The sequence below is a fragment of the Bos taurus genome, unplaced genomic scaffold (genome assembly GCF_002263795.3).
Source record: "Bos taurus isolate L1 Dominette 01449 registration number 42190680 breed Hereford unplaced genomic scaffold, ARS-UCD2.0 Leftover_ScbfJmS_713, whole genome shotgun sequence".
NCBI classification, from domain to species: Eukaryota; Metazoa; Chordata; class Mammalia; order Artiodactyla; family Bovidae; genus Bos; species Bos taurus.
Window position 1 is genome coordinate 714,756 of NW_020192012.1, and position 17,009 is coordinate 731,764.

General features: G+C 44.1%; 1 protein-coding gene across 1 annotated transcript in view; it reads left to right on the top strand.

Annotated features, from left to right (window-relative positions):
- LOC101902462 (ATP-binding cassette sub-family C member 4) overlaps positions 1 to 17,009 on the top strand; it is a gene marked incomplete at its 5' end in the record, with an annotated part of 36,685 nt that overhangs the window by 9,847 nt on the left and 9,829 nt on the right. The window contains 4 exons of the mRNA XM_059884489.1: positions 1,417 to 1,506; positions 5,478 to 5,669; positions 11,519 to 11,613; positions 11,837 to 11,923. Coding sequence (XP_059740472.1) covers positions 1,417 to 1,506; positions 5,478 to 5,669; positions 11,519 to 11,613; positions 11,837 to 11,923 — 464 coding nt within the window. The remainder of the gene's footprint in view (positions 1 to 1,416; positions 1,507 to 5,477; positions 5,670 to 11,518; positions 11,614 to 11,836; positions 11,924 to 17,009) is intronic.

The following is a 17,009-nucleotide window of genomic DNA, read 5'->3' on the forward strand; positions in this document are numbered from 1 at the left end:
TCAAACTCATGTCCATTGAGTCAGTGATGCCATCCAACCATCTCATCTTCTGTTGTCCCCTTCTTCTCCTGCCTTCAGTCTTTCCCAGCATCAGGGTCTTTTCTAATGAGTCTACTCTTCGCATAAGGTGGCAGAAGTATTAGAGTTTCAGCTTCAGCATCCGTCCTTCCAATGAATATGCAAGATTGATTCCTTTAGGATTGACTTGTTTGATCTCCTTGCTGTTCAAGGGACTCTCAAGAGTCTTCTCTAACACCACAGTTCAAAAGCATCAATTCTTCAGTGCTCAGCCTTCTGTATGGTGAAAACTCTCACATCCGTACATGACTACTGGAAAAACCATAGCTTTGATTAGATAGATGGGCCTTTATCAGCAAAGTAACATCTTTGCTTTTCAATATACAGTCTAGGTTTGTCATAGCTCTTGTGCCAAGGAGCAAGCATCTTTGAATTTCATGGCTGCAGTCACTGTCTGAAGTGATTTTGGAACACAAGAAAATAAAATCTGTCACTGTTTCCACTTTCTATTTGCCATGAAGTGATGGGACCAGATGCCATGATCTTAGTTGTTCAAATGTTGAGTTTTAAGCCAACATTCACTCTTTTTCACTCTCCTCTCTCACCTTCATCAAGAGGCTCTTTAGTTCTTCTTCATTCTCTGCCATTAAGCGGCATCATCTGCATGTTTGAGATTATTGATATTCTATCAGAATTCTAGATTCCATTTTGTGATCATCTAGCCGTTTGCATCATATAATCTGTATAAAAGTTAAACAAGTAGGGTGACCATATACAGCTTTGACATACTCCTTTCCTGATTTTGAACCAGTCTGTTGTTGCATGTCCAGTTCTAACTGTTGCTTCTTGACCTGCATTCAGGTTTCTCAGAAGGCAAGTAATGTGGTCTGGTGTTCCCATCTCTAGAAGAATTTTCCACAGTTTGTTGTGATCCACACAGTCAAAGGCTTTAGTCAATGAAGCAGAAGTAGATGTTTTTCTGGAATTACCTTGCTTTTCTGTGATCTAACAGATGTCAGCAATTTGATCTCTGGTTCCTCTGCCTTTTCTAATTCCAGCTTATACATCTGAAAGATCTCAGTTTACATACTGCTGAAGCCTAGCTTGAAGAATTTTGAGCAATACTTTGCTAGCACATGAAATGAGTGCAATTGGGTGGTAGTTGGAAAAAAAGAAGGAAACTTCCTAAAGTGAACTAAAGCTACCTCAAATCCCCAAAGAGATAAAATTTGATGAAGAGGTCTCCAGGACACAATATCTTATAATAGGAAAAATAAAAATATGGGTTATATTTTGCATATCAATTATGTTGATTATTGTTATATTTTCCACTTTCTAAAAAAAAATTGTGTTACTTTATTAAAATGGGTAAATTAAATACAAAACTTTAATTTGTAGGCATCAGAGACCCCAACCCTACAAGGACTTTCCTTTACTGTCAGACCTGGTGAACTATTAGCTGTGGTTGGACCTGTGGGAGCAGGAAAGGTAAGTTAATGATGTCTTTTGTCAGCTTGATGCAACACCACAGCTCCTGTTAAATTCTCAGAATAGATCCCAGATCTGTGTGTGACTCAGTTTGAATTGAGTGTATCTAGAATAGTGTCTCTCTAGGTGTGTTCATGGAACATTCATTTTACAAGAATGTTTCATGGTGAAATCAATCAGGATAAATGTACACCATCTTTTCGTTCTTGGTGCTTCCCGTTTCCCAGCTAGGAACTGCCTGTGCGGAATTTGGATGTCTCAGTGAAGGAAAGTATTTATGTGACAGCTGTTCTGGATTAAATTAAATTAAATTAGACTTAAATTGAGAAAGTGGGGGGAACCAATAGACCATTCAGGTATGACCTAAATCAAATCTCTTATGGAACTGGAAGTGAGAAATAGATTTAAGGGACTAGATCGAACAGACAGAGTGCATGACGAACTATGGATGGAAGTTCGTGACTTTGTACAGGAGACAGGGATCAAGACCATCCCCAAGAAAAATAAATGCAAAAAAGCAAAATGGCTGTCTGAGGAGGCATTGCAAATAGCTGTGAAAAGAATAGAAGCAAAAAGCAAAGGAGAAAGGGAAAGATAAACCCATTTGAATGCAGAGTTCCAAAGAATAGCAAGGAGAGATAAGAAAGCCTTCCTTATCAATCAATGCAAACAAATAGAGGAAAACAATAGAATGGGAAAGACTAGAGATCTCTTCAAGAAAATTAGATATACCAGGGGAACATTTCATGCAAAGATGGACTTGATAAAGGACATAAATGATAGGGATCTAACAGAAGCAGAAGATATTAAGAAGAGATGGCAAGAATACACAGAAGAACTGTACAAAAAAGATCTTCATGATCCAGATAATCATGATGATGTGATCACTCACCTAGAGCCAGACATAATGGAATCTGAAGTCAAGTGGGCCTTAGGAAGCATTATTACAAACAAAGCTAGTGGCGGTTTTGGAATTCCAGTTGAGCTCTTTCAAATCCTAAAAGATAATGCTTTGAAAGTGCTGCACTCAATATGTCAGCAAATTTGGAAAACTCAGCAGTGGCCACAGGACTGGAAAAGGTCAGTTTTCATTCCAATCCCAAAGAAAGGCAATGCCAAAGAATGCTCAAACTACCACACAATTGCACTCATCTTATACGCTAGTAAAGTAATGCTCCCAATTCTCCAAGCCAGGCTTCAGCAATACGTGAACCGTGAACTTCCAGATGTTCAAGCTGGTTTTGGAAAAGGCAGAGGAAACAGAGATCAAATTGCCAACATGTGCTGGATCATGGAAAAAGCAAATGAGTTCCAGAAAAACATCTACTTCTGCTTTCTTGACTATGCCAAAGCCTTTGACTGTGTGGATCACAATAAACTGTGGAAAATTCTGAAAGAGATGGGAATACCAGACCACCTGACATGCCTCCTGAGAAACCTGTATGCAGGTCAGGAAGCAACAGTTAGAACTGGACATGGAACAACAACTGGTTCCAAATCAGATAAGGAGTACTTCAAGCCTGTATATCTTCATCCTGCTTATTTAACTTGTATGCAGAGTACATCATGAGAAACATTGGGCTGGAAGAAGCACAAGCTGGAATCAAGATTGCTGGCAGAAATATCAATAACCTCGGATATGCAGATGACACCACCCTTATGGCAGAAAGTGAAGAGGAACTAAAGAGCCTCTTGATGAAAGTGAAGGAGGAGAGTGAAAAGTTGGCTTAAAGCTCAACATTCAGAAAACTAAGATCATGGCATCCAGTCCCATCACTTCATGGGAAACAGATGTGGAAGCAGTGGAAACAGTGTCAGACTTTATTTTTGGGGGCTCCAAAATCACTGCAAATGGTGATTGCAGCCATGAAATTAAAAGATGCTTACTCCTTGGTAAGAAAATTATGACCAACCTAGACAGCAGATTAAAAAGCAGAGACATTACTTTGTTAACAAAAGTCCATCTAGTCAAGGCTATGGTTTTTCCAGTGGTCATGTATGGATGTGAGAGTTGGACTGTGAAGAAAGCTGTGTGCCAAAGAATTGTTGCTTTTGAATTGTTGTGTTGGAGAAGACTCTTGAGAGTCCCTTGGACTGCAAGGAGGTCCAACCAGTCCATCCTAAAGGAGATCAGTCCTGGGTGTTCATTGGAAGGACTGATGTTGAAGCTGAAACTCTAATACTTTGGCCACCTGATGGGAAGAGCTGACTCATTGGAAAAGACCCTGATGCTAGGAAAGATTGAAGGCAGGAGAAGGGGATGACAGAGCATGAGATGGTTGGATTGCATCACAGACTCAATGGACATCAGTTTGGGTAAACTCTGTGAGTTGGTGATGGACAGGCAGGCCTGATGTGCTGTGGTTCATGGGGTTACAAAGAGTCAGACATGACTGAGCAGCTGAACTGATACTGTTCAGGATAGACAGAGACAATGGGGACTTCTTTTCATCTTAGTGGCCCTTCCAGGATATCTGGAGATCATAAAGGCTCTTCCCGGAAGCTTTGAGCATTTCCTCCTATGACTTGACATGATCCCATCAGTGTATGTGTAGTGAATGTGCAGCCATGTGCTGGAGATAAAGGTACAGAAGTGAGCAAGACCCTGACTCTCTGCCTTTCAGAGGCAATCAGGTTGTGGGGTGAAACAGATATGCAGTCATATTATTTCAGCCCAGTGTCATGAGCACTCAGATGGTGTGGATACACACACGCCACATCTGTGCGATGTTGAAGATTGAAATGAAAGGTGCACATACACTTGGTCTGAAACAACAAAATACAGAAACCTAATGTGGGATGTGGGCTTCCCTGGTGGCTCAGTGGTAAAATAATCCCCTGCTAATGCAGGAAACACAGGTTCGGTCCCTGGTCTGGGAAGTTCCCACCTCCCAGTTGTGGAGCAACTAATCCCGTGCACCACAACTGTTGGGCCTCTGCTCTGGGGCCTGAAGCTGCAACAACTGAGCCCACGGGCCACAACTGCTGAAGCCTGCCCACTAGAGCCTCAACAAGAAAACCCTCATGCACTGCAATGATGACCCAGTGCAAGCAAAAATAAATAAAATTAAGAATTGTGGTATGGCAGAAACAGATACAACATTGTAAAAAAAAAATGAAAAAGATAAAAGAACTAAAAATAAATAAAATTATTTTTAAAAATGTGGGATGTGTACATGAAAGGGTGCTGATTTCCTCTGTCATGGACTTTTGGTCTGTAGACACAAATTACTTGAGAGTTCTTCAGTTGGCTATATTCTTCACACATAGCTTTTTAAGAACAAGTGTTTGTCAAGTAAAGGATACCAGATGCAGGAACAATTGCACTGAATATCAGATATATCAAATACACATCCTGCAGGGCTCTACTAAAGAAGGATGTTGCTGCTGCTGCTACTGCTGCTAAGTTGCTTCAGTCGTGTCCAAATCTGTGTGACCTCATGGACGGCAGCCCACCAGTCTCCCCCTTCCCTGGGATTCTCCAGGCAAGAAAACTGGAGTGGGTTTCCATTTCCTTCTCCAATGCATGAAAGTGAAAAGTGAAAGTGAAGTCACTCAGTCATGTCCAACTCTTAGCAACCCCATGGACTGCAGCCTACCAGGCTCCTCCGTCCATGGGGTTTTCAGGCCAAAGTACTGGAGTGGGTTGCCATTGCCTTCTCCGAGAGAAGGATGTTAAACATTCTCAATTATTCTTTGCTAAGTAGAATTTCATCTGGGGGGATACTCGGGCAGAGTAGACTGTTTATACTATTAATATATTCCTTATCAGTCATTTTCATTGACCATTAGTGTTATTTTCACTTTTTTTGTTGTTGTTGTTTTGGTCTCAACTGTGAGGGCTGTACTTTATCCTGTTGAAAGAAAGGGTTCTATCATGTATCAAGTGCCAGGGTGGGTCAGCTGTGCTGTGGGGCGTGTTCCATCCTGAGTGCACCCTGTTCACGTGTGTGTGTTGCCATCTGTTTCAGTCGTCACTGCTAAACGCTCTGCTGGGGGAGCTGCCCCCGAGCCAGGGACAGGTCAGCGTGCATGGGAGGATCGCATATGTTTCTCAGCAGCCCTGGGTGTTTCCAGGGACTGTAAAGAGTAACATTTTATTTGGGAAGAAATATAAAGAAGACAGATATGAAGAAGTAATAAGGGCTTGTGCTTTGGAAAAGGTGAGTAATGACTTCTGAGTTGCATATACTTGAATTTCATTTTTTTAATATAAATTTATTTATTTTAATTGGGGGTTAATTACTTTACAATATTGTATTGGTTTTGCCATACATCAACATGAATCCACCACAGGTATACACGTGTTCCCCATCCTGAACCCTCCTCCCACCTCCCTCCCCATACCATCCCTCTGGGTCATCTCAGTGCACCAGCCCCAAGCATCCAGTATCATGCATTGAACCTGGACTGGCGATTCATTTCATATATGATATTATACATGTTTCAATGCCATTCTCCCAAATCATCCCACCCTATCCCTCTCCCACAGAGTCCAAAAGATTGTTCTATACATCTGTATCTCTTTTGCTGTCTCGTATACAGGGTTATCATTACCATCTTTCTAAATTCCATATATATGCATTAATATACTGTATCAGTGTTTTTCTTTCTGGCTTACTTCACTCTGTATAATAGGCTCCAGTTTCATCCACCTCATTAGAACTGATTCAAATGTATTCTTTTTAATGGCTGAGTAATACGCCATTGTGTATATGTACCAAAGCTTTCTTATCCATTCATCTGCTGATGGACATCTAGGTTGCTTCCATGTCCTGGCTATTATAAACAGCACTTCGATGAACATTGGGGTACACGTGTCTCTTTCAATTCTGGTTTCCTCGGTGTGTATGCCCAGCAGTGGGATTGCTGGGTCATAAGGCAGTTCTATTTCCAGTTTTTTAAGGAATCTCCACAGTGTTCTCCATAGTGGCTGTACTAGTTTGCATTCCCACCAACAGTGTAAAAGGGTTCCCTATGATAGTGGTTTACACTACAAGGTTTGTTAAAAGTTCTTTTTAAAAAATAGATTTTTGAATGTTGCTTAACATTTAAGTTGGTCTGGATAAATCAGCTGCTGCTGCTGCTGCTGCTAAGTCACTTCAGTCATGTCCAACTCTGTGCGACCCCATGGACTGCAGCCTACCAGGCTGCTCCGTCCATGGGATTCTCCAGGCAATAACAGTGGAGTGGGTTTCCATTTCCTTCTCCGATGCATGAAAGTGGAAAGTGAAAGTGAAGTCGCTCAGTCGTGTTCAACTCTTAGTGACCCCATGGACTGCAGCCTACCAGGCTCCTCCATCCATGGGATTTTCCAGGAAAGAGTACTGGAGTGGGGTGCCATCGCCTTCTCCAGATAAATCAGCAGGCTTACATAAATAAGCATATGTATTTACATATGCTGTCATTTTAATTCTTATAGGTTAGTAACACAGAATACATTATCTGGAGGGGGGATTGTTTCATTCTGTGAAGTTTTCATTCACTTTCAACATTTTTTAATGGAAAGCTATAAATATTTACAATAACAGCATAGTATAATGAACCCTCATGTACCCACCCCCAGCTTTACCCAGAATCAGCTGGTGGCCAGTCTTGCTGCATCTCTACCCCTGCCAGCCCCATCCCAACCCCAGAGTATTGTGGAGCCGATCCTAGACCTCAGATCAGTTCATCTGTAAACATTTCATTATTTTTCTCTAAAAGATAGGAAAGCTTTGGGGGAAAAAAATCACTACTTTATTTCATCTGAAAAATACCTCAAATTCCTGAATATCACCCACCTGCTAGTCTGTATTTACATGCTGCTGATCATCTCACTGAGAAATCTTCACCATTGTTGGAAGCCACACAAGGTCTGCCCCCTGCACTTGGCTGATGCCTCCTTGGTCCCGTTTAGTCTGTGAGGTTCTCTCACCACTTCATTTTTGACTTGTAATTTATTATTTAAGGAAACCGGAATGGTTTAAAATTTCTTTTTAATACTGCATCATTTCACTGAGGGAGATTGTTTTTAGAAATGGCATTGAGTTTCACAGAGAATGGTAAGACGAAAGGTTTAACTGTATTTGGGGAATTAAATAAGATTAGTGAGTAAACCATGAGACCTAAACTTAAGTGATAGGAGAATACAATTGACAAAAAGCAAGGAAAAAGAGTAAATGATGTTAAATACTATGTTACTCTCTTGGGTTGTAAAAAAAAACAATGAATAATATCATTAAAGGTCTCCCCCTGGGGTCTCTTCAGTGCAGTCTGGATATCTGACTGTTCTTTTGTACTGTGAGGAAAAGACAGGGACAGATTTTCAAAGGTGTGGTATTGAAGGCTCCAGACCTGCTTTGTGAGGAAATCGTGATTCTCCTGGAACAAGGGCTTGAACATCATAGGTTGCATCAGATGTGTGTGTTCATGCTAAGTCACTTCAGTCGTGTCCAGCTCTTCAGCCCTATGAACTGTAGCCTGCCAGACTCCTTTGTCCATTGGATTCTCCAGGCAAGAATACTGGAGTGGATTGCCATTTCCTTCCCCAGGGGATCCTCCCAACCCAGGGATCAAACCCAAGTCTCTGTCTCCTGCATTGGTGGGTGGGTTCTTTACCACCAGCACCACCTGGGAAGCCCTGCATCAGGTAAGCAGCATTTCACAATGATGTGGACACACAGAATTGCTTGTTTAATGGGCCTGTTTCTTTACTTCAGGTTCTTGTTCATGGGTGACTGTATATTTGCAGAAATGATGTCAAGTTAGCAGGAATTAGCTAGATTTTTATTAAATAGTCTAGATACCATATACGGAGAAGGCAATGGCACCCCACTCCAGTACTCTTGCCTGGAAAATCCCAAGGATGGAGGAGCCTGGTGGGCTGCAGTCCATGGAGTTGCTACGAGTTGGGCAGGACTGAGTGACTTCACTTTCACTTTTCACTTTCCTGCATTGGAGAAGGAAATGGCAACCCACTCCAGTGTTCTTGCCTGGAGAATCCCAGGGACGGAGGAGACTGATGGGCTGCTGTCTATGGGGTGGCACAGATTCAGAGACGACTGAAGGAACTTAACAGCAGATACCATATAAGAAGGGAAAGCAAATGCAGAACAGTGAGAACAGTAGCTCCCATTAATTCAGAGTCATTTTTCTGCCTTTCACACATGTGCATGCACACACCTAAAAAGGTTTATGAGTTATTCATTATTTTTTTTATTTAATTTTATTTTTTAACTTTACAATATTGTATTGGTTTTGCCATATATCGAAATGAATCCACCACAGGTATACACGTGTTCCCCATCCTGAACCCTCCTCCCTCCCCGTACCATCCCTCTGAGTCGTTCCAGTGCACCAGCCCCAAGCATCCAGTATCGTGCATTGAACCTGGAGTAGTGATTCGTTTCATATATGATATTATACATGTTTCAATGCCATTCTCTCAAATCATCCCACCCTCTCCCTCTCCCACAGAGTCCACAAGACTGTTCTATACATCAGTGTCTCTTTTGCAGTCTCATATACAGGGTTATTGTTACCATCTTTCTAAATTCCATATGTATGCATTAGTATACTGTATTGGTGTTTTTCCTTCTGGCTTACTTCACTCTGTATAATAGGCTCCAGTTTCATCCACCTCATTAGAACTGATCCAAATGTATTCTTTTTAATGGCTGAGTAATACTCCATTGTGGATATGTACCACAGCTTTCTTATCCATTCGTCTGCTGATGGACATCTAGGTTGCTTCCATGTCCTGGCTATTATAAACAGTGCTGCGATGAACATTGGGGTACACGTGTCTCTTTCCCTTCTGGTTTCCTCAGTGTGTATGCCCAGCAGTGGGATTACTGGGTCATATGGCAGTTCTATTTCCAGTTTTTTAAGGAATCTCCACAGTGTTCTCCATAGTGGCTGTACTAGTTTGCATTCCCACCAACAGTGTAAGAGGGTTCCCTTTTCTCCACACCTTCTCCAGCATTTATTGCTTGTAGACTTTTGGATTGCAGCCATTCTGACTGGCATGAAATGGTACCTCATAGTGGTTTTGATTTGCATTTCTCTGATAATGAGTGATGTTGAGCATCTTTTCATGTGTTTGTTAGCCATCTATATGTCTTCTTTGGAAAAATGCCTATTTAGTTCTTTGGCCCATTTTTTGATTGGGTTGTTTATTTTTCTGGAATTGAGCTGCAGGAGTTGCTTTTATATTTTTGAGATTAGTTGTTCTTTGTTTCATTTGCTATTATTTTCTCCCATTCTGGAGGCTTTTTCACCTTGCTTATAGTTTCCTTTGTTGTTCAGAAGCTTTTAAATTTAATTAGGTCCCATTTGTTTATTTTTGCTTTTATTTCCAATATTCTGATTCCCAGATCCTCAGGTTACAACTTTATTTCCTTCTTAGTTTTGAGTTTTTCCTGCTTTCACAGACAAGCATCTGCTTAGTCCATCTGATCTTCTGGGTTTCCTGTGAGCACACCATTTCTTTCCTTTTGATTTTCCTGCCCAGCTTGCTATTTCTGCTCCCATTTCTTGTACAGACCTTATCTGTCACTTACTTCAAGTATTACTGTGAAGACTTGGGTCAGGTGTTATCCCTTCTCTGAAAGTGGGAAGCTGAGGCAGAGATCGGCAAACTGCCTTTTTAAGAGACACTTATTCCTTGATAAAAACAAGTCCTGTGCCTTCGCCAGCCTGGGCCACCAGCTCTCACACCTGTGTATCTAGCACGGACCTTCACACCTGCATGTACAACTGCAACATGACACCACTGCGAGGTCATCTCAGGTTGCCCATGAGCGAAGTTCCCTAAACCTGCATCCACCACCTGCCCTAACTCAGTAAATGGAGACCCTGTCCTTCCCCTTCCTCACCCCAAACATCACAATCTCCTCTTCTCTTACAGCCACACCCATCCTGTCAGCAGGTCCTTTGGCTCCACCGTCAACATGTGCCTGGAGTGTGACCCCATCTCTCCATTCCCACTGCTCTCACTCTGGTCCTGACCACCGTCATCTCTCACCTCAATTATCTGGGAACCTCCTCACTTGCATCCACCCTCACCCTTCCCCACTTACTGTCTGTTTTCTGTAATGCACAGGAGTGATTTCTTAAATCCTCAAACCAGGTCTGTCCCCCTCCTCCTGTTACTGGAGTGCCCCCAGGCTCCTCCTGTTCTGTCTCTGCCCTCACTCCCCTCATTCTCACTCCGCTCTCCTGCCTCCTTATCCTGAACCCCTTGGGCATCTCCCTGTGGCCCCTGCAGTCGCCCCTCCCTCTGTGAGCAGCAGCCTCTCCAGGTCTGCCTGAGCCCCTCCCCAGTCAGATCTGCTCACACCATCTCTGAGCAGAGCCCTCCCCCACAGTGTGGACTCACTTCCCTCCTTCACTCTCCATCTCCTTGAGCCGGCTTCCTTTTCCTTCCTGTCCTCAGTACTTGTGCTCAGGTTAATTTTCCATATCATCTGTCTTCCGTCATGGAAAGAAACTCTAGGAGCTTTGTTTCTTCACAGCTGAGTTCATTGTGCCCAAAGCAATGCCTGTCATACAGTAGGTCCTCAGTAAATATCTGTTAAAATGGTCAAACACATAGATGCTGTGCAAAACTACAGAATGAAAACAAATGAAAAACACTGAGAGGTTTTTTTTTTTTTTCTTTTTTTTAATGTTCAAGGTCACAGTTTAGTTACTCTGACTTATACCCACTGCTCTAGCTTCCCAGGTAGCTTGGTGGGAAAGATTCCACCTGCCAGTACAGGAGACACAGGAGACACTGATTCGATCCCTGGGTCAGGAGGATCTCCTGGAGGAGGAAACAACAAACCACTCCAGTATTGTTGCCTGGAGAATCCCATGGACAGAGGAGCCTGACAAGCCCTAGTCCATGAGGTGACAAAGAGTTCAATACGACTTATCAGCTGAGCATGTATGCACATTAATCAAATACTTGTGTGAGGAACTAATGCTAAAAATGTAAGAAGGTAGTAGAATACATTTTATATATTTTTCCCCTTTTCTATCTGTATAGGATTTACAGCTTTTGGAGGAAGGAGATCTAACTGAAATAGGAGAAAGAGGAACCCCGCTGAGTGAAGGACAGAAAGCCCGGGTCAGGCTTGCCAGGTAAATGGGGTTTCAGTTGCCATCCTGCCCCTCCTCCTCCACGGATCCTAGTGGACATAAGCACACAGACCCCACTCACTGGATGGGCCTGTGTGATGCAGGGTCTTGGCCCTTTCCCTGGGCTCCTGGAAGGAACATAAAGTTGTTGGACAACATCATGATTCAGAGATGAGACCCAGGGAGTGTGAAGTGTCGTCTCCTGACGTCTCTCTGTGTTTTCTAGAGCCGTGTATCAGGACGCAGACATCTACCTCCTGGACGATCCACTCAGCGCAGTGGATGCAGGAGTCAGCAGGCACTTGTTTGAACAGTGAGTTTGTTCCTGTTTTCTATTGTTTCTTCTTTCCAAGTGCCCTTCAGAAATGATGGAAGAGAGCTCAGAAAGGTCTTTATGCTCCAGGAGACTCAGCTCCCTCTGCCCTGGTGTCCCTCCCTCCCCTCCCTTCCCTCCACAGAAGATCCATCGTAGAGAAATCTTGCCTCATGAAGAGGTCAGGACAGGAAAATACAGCAGGTGCTTCCAGTGTGTGGGGGCAGTGGGGTCCGTGCTTTAGAGAGTCAGGGATAGATGGCAGCTTCCCTCCTGCTACTTGCAGTTGATTGCCAGACACTCCAGGTGGATCCAGATGCCAGGAATAAGAAAGACGATATGGGGTTTTAAAATCAGAGAGAGAGACTCTATGACTCGGTACTTGGCTGCTAGTTTTTTCCCTCCATTATTGGCTTAAGGCACGTTAGAAGTGAAGTTTTCAGTACTGACATAGGGCTTCCATGGAAAGACCCTATTGGTTTATGCTTGTTATTCTATCACTTTGGAAATAAAGTCTTTATTAAGTCTAGACTTAATAAAGTCTAGAATTTGAGAATCATGTATTCCACATCTGAGTATGATTTCGATCATTGCATGTTATTTCATGGATGCTTATTAGAATTAATACTTAGACCTACAATGTAGTGTCACCTATAATCTGGCTTAAGTCTTGACTCTCATTCCTGTTTCTAAAATGTTGAACTTGTCAGTGGCTCCTGGTTGGCTATACAATGACTAAAGTAGAACAACTCTGATTCTTTTCTATGTATAATGTTCCCTAATACACACTGACTGAGGCCTCTTATGGAGTCTAGATTGGCCTTTTTGAAAGCCTTGCAAACTTGTTTTTCTTCTAAAACAGCCTTCACATCTCCCCCATGGTCAAGTCACTTGCTGTTGTTCACTTTGTTAAAGCCAATGAGCCTTCCAGCTGCACTTATAAACACCCTGCTGTGTGCACTAAGATCAAATGCCCTTACGGATGTTATTTCATAAACCTCTTAGTTTACAAGAAGGACAGTGAGCCAGGAAATGGGAAGGACCCACACTGGGCAGAATAAGGGAGACTGGGACGCCCAGCTCTCATTCCTGCTTCTGAGGAACCTGTATCTATGTGGAGCTTGTTAAGACAGATGCCTGGAAAAAGCTCAGCCTAGTCAGGGTTTAGAGGGTTTTGATACAGGATATTAAGTGCAGAATGTAAAGTGGAAGTGTCAGCTGGAGGCTTTCACTGAAGTTGGAAAGGTCCCTGTGCCTGGAGCTGGGCAGGAAGTGTCATAGGGGCCTGAAGGTGGGGCCGGTATGTGGAGGCTGAGAGGAGGACCCAGTCCTTTGCTGAAGGAAGAGGAGAAGAAGCTCAGGTGTGGAGGGAGGAGGAAGCAGGGCTGTGAGGGGAATAGCAGGCACATCCTCGCCTGGAAGAGGCGGGGTGTGCAGCAGAGAGGAGCTGTTTGGGAATTCTCTCTGTCAGGTCCTGTGTTTCTAGGACTGTGCCTGTCCAGGCTGCTCTCATAGGACACCAGAGCTGGGTGGCTTAGAAATAACAGAAGTTTATCTCTCAAGGTTCTGGCGGCTGGAAAAGTCCTAGTCAGGGTGCTGAAAGATTCAGTCTGGTGAGGGTCCGATTCCTGCGGCCTCATGTGGTGGCAGAGGTGAGAGCCATGTGGGTCCCTTTTATAAGGACACTAATCCCTTGCATGGAGGCTCCACCCTCATGATCTGGTCCCTCCCCATGGCTTCACCTCCTAATACCAACACAGTGGGGATTAGGTCTCAATGTATGATTTTGAGGAGGAAAACATTCAGTCTATAGCAAGTTGTCACAGATGGGGGTGCTCAAAGAATAGAAATTAAATTTCTCATGGTTCTTGAGGCTACAGGTTCAAGGTATGGGTGGTTTGGTTTCTCCTGAGACCTGTCTCCTTGGCTTCTGATCACATCCCCTCACTGTGTCCTCGCACGGTCGGGGTTTTCTCTACTTGCAGTGAGCAGGGGCTACTCTCTAGTTGTGGTGCATGGACTTCTCATGGTGATGGCTTCTCTCGTTGCAGAGCCCAGCTCTATGGTATGTGGGCGAGTAGTTGAGGTTCCTGGGCTCCAGAGCACAGGGCTCAGTGGTTATGGTGCATGGGCTGAGGTGTTTTGTGCTTGTGGGATCTTCCTGGACCCGGGAAGAATCCCATGTCTCCTGCACTGGCAGGTGGATTCTTTGCCACTGAACCACCATCGAAGCCCCCTTTTGTATATTTTTGCTTATATGTTTATTGCCTTAGAAGACTGACCAAAGAAAACATAGGTATAATTTATGTCAGAGAATGTTTTGCCTGTGATCTCTACTGGGAGTTTTATGGTGTCATGTCTTATGGTTAAGTGTTTAAGCCATTTTGAGTTTATTTTTGTGCATGGTGAGGGGGTGTGTTCTAACTTTATTGATTTCCTGCTTGTGTCTCTGTCCTTGTATCTTAGTCTCTTCATCTAAGCACACCAGTCAGATTAGATTAGGTCCAGTATAATTAAGGGTAATGATTACCTCTTTAAAGTTCATGACACCAAATTCTAAGGTACTGATGACTCAGGTGACCACATGTGAATCTGAGGGGATGGGATTGATTTACAGCAGGTCCAGAATAGCAAAACAGAGACTTCAGCAGGGTCTGCAAGTTTGAGAGGGAGGCCTGTGAGGAGCTCTGGGCTCTGGACACTAGGAGCTGGCTAGGAGCTGGGATTCCACGTCCACTAAGCAGGCTTTGTTAGACTTTGGTGGAACCTGACCTTGTATAAAACGTGCTTGGTGTTGGGGTGATAAAAGATTTGTGGAGATGGATGGTGGTGATGGTTGCACAGCAATGTGAATGTACTTAATGCCACTGAGCTGTAAGCCTAAAATAGCAAAAATGGTAAATTTCATGTTAGGTATATTGTAACACACATACAAACCTGAATAGTAGCACAGAATCCTTGAGAACAAGAGGGAACAGGGCAGATCACACATGGCATGGTCCCCAGCTGTCTGATCTGACCTCCCCTTTCCCAGCCTCTCCTCTTCATGACTTGATGAATTTTCCCTTAGAGAAGTGCCTGTGTCTTATCATCAGTTCAGTGACAGGAGCTTGTGCTGTGACAGGGATTCCCCACCCCCGCCCTCCTGGCATCCTGAGTAGCTCAGCCTCCTTGTTCCCAGCGCCCCATCCTGAGCTCACAAATGTGTGTCACCCCGTCTTGTGAGCATCTGCACAAGTTCTCCATCACGGCAGGAACAGATTCTCCTGGTCATTGCATCTGTGTCACAGGGAGGGGAGAGCAAGGCATTTTGGTGCCAAGTACAGGGTGCTGATTGCAGAAGTTCTCCTGAGTTCTTTTTCAAACTCTGGAGATATTTATAAAATCTTTTCAAATATTTTGAGTATACCATTTTGGATATATACTTGATAGAAGCAAGCTTAAGACTGTTGTTTGTAATCAGAACCACATTCTCTAGGGAAAGTTAAAGCAGAGAGCGTGAAAGAAATTTAGGAAACCACTCAGCAGCAACTGGAGAGTGTTCTCAAGTCAGAGAATCAGATGGAACAATATGCTGTGAGGTATGGTGGTCGTGTGGAAGCTTAGTCAAAAGGAGGGTTTTGTATTACAAATGAATGACTCACACTTTGCTTGCTGTTAACAGTTTTCTTCAGTCATGAATTTATATTCAAGGTCATTGAGGTTCATGACTTTTACAGCTTTATGCTGTGAACACAGTGGATTCTATCAGCTACAGAATGTGAAGGCCTTATGTGAATTGATGCAGTCTCACCTGTGTCCAGCCATGGCTCCCATCCTGGTTCAGCCCCACATCACTAGACCCCTGCCTCCTGCATCATCAGACCTTGGGGTCTGTCCTGATCAGACTCCCACACTGCTGTCTACACAGCTCACCCTCCTGTCTACACAGCTCACCCACCTGCTCCAGCCCTTCACGGACACACCTCCTCCCACCTCACCTCCACCCACCACCACATTCACAAAGCAGCTCCAGGTCCTCAAACAAACAGGCTTCCTTGCTGTCTGCTCCCATCAGCCTTTCCAGTTCATCTGCACAGCCACTCGGTGTCCAGCTGTGCTGGCTCTGTGGGGGTCCTTTCTCACTCCTGTCTGTCTGTACATACTGGTCCCCTCTGTCCCAGAGCCAGGGAGCAGTGCCCCAGGACACAGAAGGAAGGTGGAGTATGGGACCTGCCATTCCCTCCTGCTCCTCCAGGGGGCGCGGTGCCCTCTGTCTTCCCCCAGCCCTCAGTGGGTGCACTTGACCATTTATGAGTCCCCCTGCCACCCATTGTAGCTCAGTTGGGAAAGAATCTGCCTGCAGTGCAGGAGACCCGGGTTCGACTCCTGGGTCAGGAAGATCCCCTGGAGAAGAAAATGGCAACCCACTCCAGTATTCTTGCCTGGAAAATCTCATGGACAGAGGAGCCTGGCGGGCTACAGTCCATGGGGTTGCAAGAGTCAGACAGACACGACTTAGCCACTAAACCACCACCACCGCCTGCCACCCATAAACTATGAATGCAGGAAAGCACCTCAGCCCAGCGTGTTCTGTCCCAGGAACACTGTACCTGCTGTGCCTTCTTCCAGGATGCTTCCCCGCTTAGTCTCAGGGCTCCTGTGTCTCCCCATCTAAGACAGCAGCTGCCCTTCTTTTTCCTTCAGAGCACAGATCACAGCCCAATAGTGGGTTTTCTATGCTTGCTCACTGTGTCCTCTACACGGTGCAGAGTATTGTCTTCTGTCTTGACCTGTGGGTGGATCCTCAGCACTTAGGACAGTGCCTGGCTCCTCAGCAAACTTCTGCTGATTGAATGAATGGAGGTGGGGCCTCTGTCTTTCTTGTATCGCCTCCACCACAAGATGCATCCCCTCTTAATAGAATCTTTATATAGGATTATATGTGGGATTATAGGATTAACACAGCCTTTATATAGGAATAACTGTTATACAACTGGTTGCTGACTCAGTCATTTCTGTGGCATGACTTGGAAATCTTTAAAAACTTGGAAAATAGTGTATTTTTCTAGTGATATGGATAAAAGCATCATTTATGAAAAATTCA